At 40.9% G+C, this 10339-nt stretch overlaps 1 protein-coding gene across 4 annotated transcripts; it reads left to right on the forward strand.

The window, feature by feature from the left end:
* Positions 1 to 11: 11 nt before the first annotated feature.
* ints13 (integrator complex subunit 13) lies at positions 12 to 7480 on the forward strand. Of its 4 annotated transcripts, none has more exons than XM_037981331.1 (17): positions 12 to 126; positions 1204 to 1456; positions 1587 to 1661; positions 1764 to 1966; positions 2699 to 2779; positions 2861 to 2951; positions 3047 to 3175; positions 4226 to 4310; positions 4509 to 4601; positions 4918 to 5007; positions 5198 to 5376; positions 5456 to 5620; positions 6119 to 6273; positions 6349 to 6588; positions 6711 to 6841; positions 7014 to 7149; positions 7234 to 7480. In XM_037981331.1, coding segments are annotated over exons 1-17 (2145 nt in total). In that variant the 5' UTR covers positions 12 to 124; the 3' UTR covers positions 7271 to 7480. The 4 variants fall into 4 exon arrangements, with proteins under 4 accessions (XP_037837259.1, XP_017270225.1, XP_017270226.1 ...); XM_017414736.3 differs by lacking the exon at positions 12 to 126 and adding an exon at positions 466 to 636; XM_017414737.3 differs by lacking the exon at positions 12 to 126 and adding an exon at positions 467 to 636 and having other exon boundaries at positions 6349 to 6579.
* The last annotated feature ends 2859 nt before the right edge of the window (positions 7481 to 10339 follow it).

Here is a 10339-nt window from a genome sequence, read left to right on the forward strand (position 1 = left end):
GGGCGGACGACCAGAACAAAATTGAGCTGAAGTTAAACTTCTTAAGACACGCCCGCCTCCATCCATCGGATATGATTTTAATTCGCTTATTCTTCAAACAACTCGGCGTAAAAGCAATTATAAAATGTAAAATTGCCTTTTTTGTAGATTGGAGGCCTTTGTTTCAAAAGGTTTGCCATTATTTCAAGCATACCTAGCAAAAATAAAAGCGAAAACTAAAAATTAGAGACGATTTTACTGCGCGCGATTTAAATTTTTTTTTAACCCGTTAATTATGATATGACTCGGTCTCTATTAGAGACAGATTATGTATGTAGCACAACGTATATAACATTTTACAATTTTAACTTGTTGTCGTGTAACAGTTTGACTTGTTATATTGTGAGTTTTAAACCACGCGTACTGCAAAACAGATGGAGCTAGGAACGTTTTCAAAATAGGTGTCTACTTCAAGGGGGAACCAAAAAGACGACGGAACTTTACTGTAGCCATTTCCGCTAATAACAAACCAGCTAGCTTCCATCGACTTGTATTGTTACTGCCTTGCTCGCCAAGTGTAAAAACACTCTATGATTGTGGAATATTTAAAAGACGCTCTGCTTGGTTTTCAACGGATACTATAATGAATAATTCTATGTATGGCTGATTGTACATGTTAAAAAGCGAATGAAATGTACCGCTGTTGTGTTAGCTTACACAAGCTAACGCAGTTGTCATTTTAGCGAGTCGTGCTACATTAGCTCACTGATGACTCGGGATGTATGACAATCATAGACTGTAGTAATAAACATGTGAAGCTTTTTGTAACCCTGATAGAAAGTTCCACTATTTAAACTCGTTTCAAAGAGCAACAGCCTCTGCTTTTCAATTACTTTGTTTAGGTGAGTTAACTGACCCAACAGGTAATATCGGTGCAGTTAAATCAACTAGCATATGTCAAATGAGCAGTCTAAGAAAATCAGTCATTGCTGTGCTAATATAGATTTAACAGCATGCGACAACTGTCTCGCGTTTTATGTAAATAAAAATGAAAATCATTGCAGATAATGTTTAGATTTTGTGGTCAAAAAAGCTCTAAAATCTTAGTTTTACATATGTCTACAACAAGTTGCATCTATTTGCAGTATTTTGCTGTGTTGCATTCACGATTGTACTTAATTGAACATTACAGAGGTTTTTTTTAAATTATTTTGTGCTTTGCAGGTCAGCACACACTTCAGATTTTTGCAAAATGAAGATGTTCTCAGTGGCACACAAGACCGTCTTTGTAGTGGACCACTGTCCCTACATGGCGGAGTCCAGTCGTCAGCAGGTCGAGTGTGACGTGTTGACGAAGAGCCGAGCTCAAGGGGTGATTCCTCTGGCCCCGGTGTCCAAGTCCCTGTGGACCTGTGCTGTGGAGTGTTCTATGGAGTATTGCAGAATCCTCTACGATATTTACCCAAAAGACAAACTGGTTTGTTTCTTTTTTTTTACATTTGTTCTTATATTTAATTTCAAGTGGCATCATTGCAGTTTAAGTACATTTGTAGATTAATGTATAAGATGTAATGGAGAAGACCTCTGACATTTTCTTTCATTTACAGGTGAATTACATTGTCAGTGATTCAGAGTTCCACATCTTGAATACCTGGAGGCGAGAAGATCAGAGCACCCATGAGGTTGGCACTGTCTAAGTCAGCTGAATGGGATATTTTGGAGAGGAGCTGTGGAGTTTTCTTTCAGCTTCAGTCTAATTAGGTAGATTTCCCCTCTGTTTACAGCTCATGGCAGCTCTGGCAGCTGTTGGACCACCAAACCCACGTGAGGACCCAGAGTGCTGCAGTATCTTGCACGGGCTAGTCGCTGCTGTGGAGTCGTTATGCAAGATCACAGAGTTGCAGCACGAGAAGCGCACCGCTTTAATGGACACAGCTGAGAGAGTTGCCAATAGAGGTCGAATCATCTGTCTAACAAACGCAAAAAGGTAAACGACAGAATATAAACAGGAGCCATAAGAAATAATTAACTTAGTATATCAAATGTCACCAACATTTTACAGTCCAAAGAAGCAAAACACAGAAACCAGCTTGAAAATTAGGGTAGAGATTTATCAGTACAGTTGAAAAGCAAAAAACAGTTAAAAGACAGTTACATTTATGGAAATATTCTAACTGTCTCATCATGCCTGTAAGACATGTTTTTTCAAATGTGACACAGGATGACCTCAGTAAGACACAGACTGGTCATCAGGAGATGTAAAATAACTATAATCTACAATCTGATGTCCAAAGTTAAATGCAAACAACACCAAAGAAATGTAAAAATACCCAATTTAAGACTGATGGCAAGATGGCCTTAAAAATTCATGAAACACAATAAGACATGACAGATGCAAAACAAGCACTGAAGACATAAAAAAAACATAAAGACAAGCAAAATGAAGCAGCCACAAGAGACTCAGAGTTAACAGTATGCAACATGTTAAGCAAACTGATCACAAAGTCAAAGCAAAGACAGAAATGTAAGACAAAAACATGGCCAAACTGTAATAAAAGATACAAAGATGGAGGCTAAAACTAATCATACTGTTTTTTGTTGGTTGTCTGTATCTTGTGTATTTGTCCTGGATGGATGTCCCCAGCAGCTTGGTGTTTTACAGTTTGTTCATGGCACCCATTATTTATTTGAGCTTTGTTTTTGTGTCCTTCCCTGGCAGTGACACTCATGTGCGCATGTTGGAGGACTGCATCCAGGAAACCATTTTAGATCAGAACAAGCTGGCTGCATGCTCTGACAGGTCAGCATTTGGCATCGCACAACACGTGATTTAAAAACTGAGCCGAGAAGTCTCGTAGCTGTAACTGTCCTGCGTTTTTAGGTTGATGGCCATCCAGCAGTGTGAGCTGGTTCTAGTTCACATCTTCCCACAGGGTGAGGACACGCTGGTGTCCGACAGGCTCAAGAAAGAGGTGGGTGAGAAGCTGCAGGGACCAAACGGGACAAAACGCGGACATTCATCTAACAGCATCATGTCACAGCTGTTTATTCTCTCTGTTTCTCTCAGATCTCCCCTCTGCTCACCAGTGAAGTTCACAGCGTGCGTGCTGGGAGGCACCTGGCCTCCAAACTCAACATTTTGGTCCAGCAGCACTTCGATTTGGCCTCCACCACCATAACAAACATCCCCATGAAGGTATAAACCAACTTCTCTGGGCTTTTTTTATGTTTAACCTGCATAAACTTTGGGCATGATTTTTTTCCCGCTACTAGTAAAAATGTGTAGCTCACAGTGCACATTTTCTTTTTATTAGACTGCTAGCATTTGCTACCTTTTTTAAAGTATTTTATTTTCTTGTGCTTGCTTAATCATCAGCTGTTTGCTTCCTTGTAATAAAACACAAAGCCTCATTTTTTTGTTGTTGATCTCATCTGCATGTTGACATGACTGTGAACGTGCTGCTGGTTTCATGCTGTATTTTCTGTTTTGCTAGCCCACATTAAATGTTTGCGAACAGGTTAGTACTCTGATCCACACACACATCAAACAGGGGGAACGGCAGAGAGTTTTCGGCATGTAGCTCGGCTGGTGGAAACACTGTCGTCAAAAGATTTCGATGTGACGCTTGTTTGACAGATTTCCCGCTGAGGCTCGAAGTAGAGAACGGGCAACGTTGGTCTGAAAATACAGGCTTCTTATGGTGAATTAAAAAAAAAAAAATGTAAGCAGCAAGAATTGACGGTTGTTTTAAAACAAATGCAAAAGTGGCAAATTAAAAAACAACAGCTGTTGCATTTAACTGTTTGTGACCAGCGTTGCCTCATCTGAGTTGCTAATTGCTGTCAGTGTCTCTTAGGTGTGTATACTTTCAGTTTTGCAAATTTCCTCCAGTCTTTGTTCCTCCCCTTTATGTTTTCCCCCCCCTAAACTTTCCATTTAAGTTCATCATTGTGGTCCATTGTGCTGTCTTGAGAAGTTTCTGAACCATCCCTTAAATGTCTAAAATCGATTCAGCCTTTAGATTTTAAGGCTTTATGATTCCTCCCTAAGTGTAGATGAAGCAGGTTTTTTTAAGATTCCGTCACAAACTGGAAACAATCGACATTTTCCTTCACCATTTTCCATTCGGAACATGAAATCAGCAGTGTTGTTGTTGTCGTTTGCTCCTGCGTGTCTGTTTGCACGTTTTTTTTGGCGCTGGCTTCACGCTAACCTGTATCTGTGATTCTCGGTGCGGTCGGACAGGAGGAGCAGCACGCCAACACGTCCGCTAACTACGACGTTGAGCTCCTGCATCACAAAGACGCCCACCTGGAGTTCTTCAAAAGTGGTGAGTGCTCATGATAAATGTGTCCATCAGTCCTGATCTGGGCTTCCTACAATAAGCTGGAATCTGTGGTAAAATTTACAGTTAACTAAAGAATTTAAAAGATCTTTAAATAAGTTTCTTCATTATTGTTTTATTTAGATTCAACAAGGAGCAAAACCTTTTTAAAATGTGTTTTAAAGTCCTGTTTGCGTCCCGCAGGTGACTTACACATGGCAGGAACCAGCACACGAGAAAACGGACTCAAAGAGACCATCACACTGAAATGGTGCACGCCGCGAACCAACAGCATCGGTGAGCGCGCTCGACTGAAGTTCTTACACTTTTCATTTCATGTTTACAACTTTTGCCTTTACGGCACTAAACATACACTTGTTCCATATGTTTGTCATAAATTAGGAGGTAATTTAGTGCTTCGATGAATGGTCCGTTCTTCCATTTAAATGGGTTTTTTTTGTACGTTTTGAAACGTTCGTGTTTTAAAATCTGATTTAATGTTTCTCGTCAAGAAAAAAGCCCAGTTCCACACAACAATAAAACAGCCAGTGTTGTCCCAGTTTGCAATAATTAAAAACACCTTCTCTAATAAATGTTTTTCCCCATGCTGCAGAGCTGCATTACTGCACAGGAGCTTATCGCATCTCCCCCACAGATGTAAACAGTCGTCCCTCATCGTGTTTGACAAACTTCCTTCTTAACGGTGAGCCGAATAAATCTTTGTTTACATCTATATTTGTTTATTTAATTAATCTGTCGACTGCTTGTTTGTTGTAGCAGGGGTCTTGTGGGTGCTGAACATTATTTATGTAGTTATTTACTTTATTGTTTGTATTCTGATTATAATTTAACAGTTATGTATTTTTTTTGTTCCCTTTTTTTTTAAACCACAGGTCGTTCAGTGCTTCTGGAGCAGCCAAGGAAGTCCGGGTCAAAGGTCATCAGCCACATGCTCAGCAGCCACGGAGGCGAGATCTTTCTGCACGTGCTCAACAGCAACCGCTCCACCTTGGAGGACCCACCCTCCATCAGCGAGGGCTGCGGAGGCCGAGTGACGGACTACAGAATCACTGTGTGTTCAGCAGCTCGGTTGAAACAAGCCATAATCTCACTGTTGACTGATGGTTTTTTTTTTTTATTATTTCTTTCAGGATTTTGGTGAATTTATGAGGGAGAACCGTCTGACTCCGGTTTCAGAGTCTTCCCATAATCCCTCTGGGAAGCTGCCCGTCGAGAGGGCCAAAGCTCAGCTGGAACGTCACACCAGATACTGGCCCATGATCATCTCTCAGACCACCATCTTCAACATGCAGGCAGTGAGCACCACCTACAGACTCTCTCTTCTTTTACCTGCAGTCCAACTGCTCCTGCAAAGTTGGTGCTATTTTAGCCGTTCATATGTCAAAACATTCAGCTCATTCAGGAGATGGCTGCTCTGACTTTTGGTTTTTGTAACTTTTATACTTTTAAAAATATTTAACTTAATTTAAAATAAAATTCCCCATCCATAGAAATACATTCTGATCGCTCCCATTCTATTCCTTCAAAAACATTTGCTTTGAAACCTGCTTCAGCATTCTTGCCCTTCTTGTCTTCCGATGCTACTTTTAGCTTTCAGCTACCATTCTGCTCCTTTTCGCCTCTGTCCTGCTTGTTGTAGCTTCTTCAGCAAATTTCAGCCAAGACATTCAGCACCCAGCATTTTCACAGAAAATGTGATTTCTCTAGTTTTCCACATTAGCCAAAGACTGTTGCCGTAGGACAACGGCTTTTTGGGACATTTCTGTACCCGTGTTCTTGTTCTCCACCAACAGGTGGTTCCTCTGGCCAACCTGATAGTGAAAGAGACCCTCACCGAGGAGGATGTTCTAACCTGCCAGAAAACAATCTACAACCTGGTCGACATGGAGAGGAAGAACGACCCGCTCCCCATTTCCACAGTGGGATCCAGAGGGAAAGGCCCCAAAAGGTATGGACCCAGACAGTAAAGCTTTTGGTATCGTGGTAGTACGGTTAGTAATGTTTGCATTGGTGTGCTCTCCAGGGACGAACAGTACCGTATAATGTGGAACGAGCTGGAAACGTTGGTGAAGACGCACGCCGGCGCCACCGATAGACACCAGCGAGTTCTCGAGTGCATCACCGCCTGCCGCAGCAAACCCCCAGAGGAGGAGGACAGGAAGAAGAGGGGGAGGAAGAGAGAGGAGAGGGAGGACAGGTCGGAGAAAAACGGCAGCAAAGAGACGGAAGATAAAAGCTGGCAGGACTCAGAGAGGTCAGTCAGGTGTGTTTGAGTAGTTTGTAGGTTTCCCGCTTTCTTCTACAGCTCTTTCTTACATCAGAGCTTCAGTTTTCTTGACTTAAAAGAAGCTCCTTCCTGTTTTCTCATACCTGGCTCCACTGAAGGCTGAAGGGTTTGTTGGAGAAGGAAGATCCGGAGTCGGAAGTGATCAAGGATTCCCCGGACTCTCCGGAGCCGCTCAACAAGAAGCCTCGTCTGATGACAGAGGAGGTTCAGCCAACAGAGAAAGCAAAAGGTTCCGACACATCACCGTTTTTCAAAATAAAAATGAAACGTTTACATATCAGTTACAAACTTTCAAACAGCTTCATTATGTTGCCGAGACGAGCACAAGATTTCCTTATAAACCTTCAATGTTTCAGGGTCGAAAGGATAAAAGCTTTGACTCCGTCTGTCCCCCTCGGCAGGTCCCGTCACGCTCCTTTCCATGTGGACCAATCGGATCACCACAGCCAACTCCAGGAAGCACCAAGAGTTTTTTGGTCGAGCGAGCTCCGTGAACAGCAAGTTCGAGTTGTATCAGCACCTCAAAGAGGAGAACGGGTAAACAGATCTTTCAGTTTTCATTCAGTCGTCGTTTCGTATCGTTTTCAACCCACTAAAACTTGGGATTTTTGCCGTTTACAGGATGGATGTTCATGAAAACGGAAAGGCCTCCAGATGATGCTGCCACAGATGTCTTGCATCCCCCTTTTTGCAGAGGATGATTTGAGGACCACAGTGTTTTTCCGACTCTGGAGTTATCCTCCTGAAACGCAGACGTCAATTGAAAAGGATGAATTGTAACAGGGAATTTGTAATTTTTTTACCCGTCATTTTGTAGATATGAGCTTCACATATTGTATGAAACAATAAAATCTGCCTGTAGAGAGTTCTGCTGTTGGCTTCAGTGTGAATCATAACGAAACTGAGTCAGCACAATGTTCTCAGATCTTTTCAGTTTCTTTAAAAACATTGTTTTCTTTTAAATCAGCTTCTACATATTTGTCTTATTTTTGTCTTCTTTAGCTACTTTTAGCTAATTTATTGGTGTTTTCAGCTTTTCTTGCTAACTTTAGATTTTAGCCATCCTTTTGCTAATTTTAGCTCCTAGTTAGCTTTGCTGCTTATAGCTTTTAGCTACATTTTTTCTACTTTTAGCTAGCCTTTTACTACTTTTAAGTTCATGCTAGCCTTGTGCTGCATTTAGCTTTTTGCTGGTTTTACCTTCAAGGCAGCCTTTTGCTACTTTAGCTTCCAGCTAGTCTTTGGTAGTTTAAGCTAACATTTACTGCGTTCAGCTAGTGTTTTGCTACCTTTAGATCGTAGCTTTTAACAACTCAGTTGAAACTTCTCCATTAAATTTCAGCAAAATGAATTTTCGCCAAAAAAAAAGGCAATTTTTCTGGTTATCAAAGCCATTCTGAGGTGAAATAAATTTCAAATTGAAGGAAAAATAATGACAGTATGGTGTTCACACACAAGCACAGGGTTTAAATAGTTTTGCAAGTCATATATAAAAGAAATAATTGCAAATTTTAACACAAGTATTACATCGGGTGGAGTTTGATCTTCATCCAACCAAACACTTTATTTTTGCCAGGAAAAGCACCTTACTCATATTTTATTAAAATTATATTTTCATTTAATTTAACTGCTTGCTCTGGTGCCGTTGCAGCTACTCTTGCAGGAAATTCTGCTCAATTTAAAAAAAAGATTTTATGTTCTACTGTCAGGTCAAAGAAATGTTCAGCAGCTGGATGAGTTCAGGCAGTCTGCATCTTTTTTTCTTTATTTGAACCTCTAAGAAAAAAAAACAAAGACTTTGATAATTCCCGGTATGATGCTGTCTATTGTTGTCATGAAGAGCCCTCTCTGTCTGAAAGGTGCTATCTGAACATACAATGCTTCAGCTCATTTCATCCAGTTTTTATTATATTTTCCAGTCCGTCCTGCTCTATATGTCCTATTCATCCCTTCATATAGCGGTCACTGTCAGGTCATTACAGCATGACTAATCATCCAGAACAATCCCGTACAGTCATATAGGAGCACTCACTGTGGGCCGGCTGTCTGGGTCACTGTGGTTGGGTTCAGTTCAGAGAATGGAGGAGTGTGGGGGGGATTTCCTGATGAGGTCGCGGGGTCAGACGAGTGGCGAGCTATTCTGTGTGTCAGAGACACTAAAAGAGGCCGGGAGGCACTGAGGTGTTGTCACGCTGAAACAAAGGGTGAGGTTTGCCTTTTCAGATTTGGAGTTGATCCCTGTAGAAAATAAAACTGGCTTGAGTTAAAAAAAGGACAATAAATGTGTGAATCTTCCACTTGTAGCACGAAGAAGCGCCCCTTTTTCATGACCTCTGACCCACTGTCATCTTTCAGTAACTGTTCTCTGAAAAGTTCAGTCTGACCCGAGTGAGTCTTGATTGTTTTGGGACACATGTGGACGTCCAATCAGTTATTCACAGATTGTTCTGCTTTCCTAAGGCTTGTGAAGAAAAACATGATTCACTGTTAAAATGAGATGTTTCTATGATTATAAAACCTGTTGAAATACAAGAAATGATTCAAGTGTTTTTAGTCATTTGTTCTTTTGTCTTACAGAAATGTGCTCAGTTATGATTGAAAGAATCTTTGGGTCGTGTGAAGACCTTCTTCCTATCATTTTGTCGTATTTGTACCCTGAGAAAAACATTTTTGCTCAGTGTCCTTTTAACTTCAGCAGACAAAAGCTACAGAAAGACAAAACTGAAAAGGGAAACTTATACTGAAAAATAACTTCATCCTGTTAAGAAAGAATTGCTCTAGTTTGCACCTCGCCTCCCGCCAGACTCCATCAGCTGCCCCCTCCTTGGGCCTTGGCCAGAATGCTGACCTCTGACCCTCAGCAGGCTCTGGGCCTTAACCAGCCTCCTTGTCGTGGTTCTGTCGAGCCCTGAGAAGTCTCCAAAACGAAGTGACGACTGGCCCTCTACAGCTTCTGACCTGATGAGACACCTATAAAGATAAAAGAAGTGATTTGGGGTCTGGCTGTTTCATTTTAACTGATAAATAACATCTATATCCAAGCTGATGTTTCATTAAAACTAACCTGACTGAATTCTGACCAAATTCCAAACTGAACTATTTACCAAAATTGTTTAAAATATCCCAAATTCTTTTGTAGATAACAAACCAAAAACATTAAACCTAAAATCCAAACACTCTGTTCAAAGAATTGTTTCAGGTAATAATATTCTTTATGATTATAAGTGTTACTTGTCGCTGTTTTATCTTGATAAATCCTCATTCAAATGACTTAATAGTCATTCCTCAGAGATATTCCCTAGTCTTATATTTGTTGTGTCACTGTGTTTATTGTTGATTCTATTTTCTTAATTTTGTTATAAACCTTAAAGACAAAATGTGATTTCTTTCTTCATCTATTCATCTATTTTCTTCTCGCTTCTCCTTTCCAGGTCGTGGGGAGCTGGTGCCCGTCTCTGGACAGGTCGCAGGTCCATCACAGGGACACATAGAGACAAAGGAGACAAACAACCATCTACACTCTCACTCACACCTAAGAGACAAATTTAGAGTTACCAATAAACCTAACATTCATGTTTTTGGTCTGTGGGAGGAACCCGGAGTAAACCTACATGAGCACAGGGAGAACATGCAAACCCCACCCAGAAAGGAGGTTTCCTTCTTATTTGGTGTAAATATTACGATAGAGTTCCCTGTGATTTACAAATTCAGCTTCAACTGTTCACAT

The sequence above is a fragment of the Kryptolebias marmoratus genome, linkage group LG18, assembly GCF_001649575.2.
Source record: "Kryptolebias marmoratus isolate JLee-2015 linkage group LG18, ASM164957v2, whole genome shotgun sequence".
In the NCBI taxonomy this organism is placed as follows: Eukaryota; Metazoa; Chordata; class Actinopteri; order Cyprinodontiformes; family Rivulidae; genus Kryptolebias; species Kryptolebias marmoratus.

Bases quoted from the DNA above. Each gene is read 5' to 3' on its own strand.
- ints13 (XM_017414736.3), top strand. The intron at 2,780-2,860 runs GTCAGCATTTGG...CTGCGTTTTTAG, and splicing joins CTGGCTGCATGCTCTGACAG to GTTGATGGCCATCCAGCAGT. The intron at 6,274-6,348 runs GTATGGACCCAG...TGTGCTCTCCAG, and splicing joins AGAGGGAAAGGCCCCAAAAG to GGACGAACAGTACCGTATAA.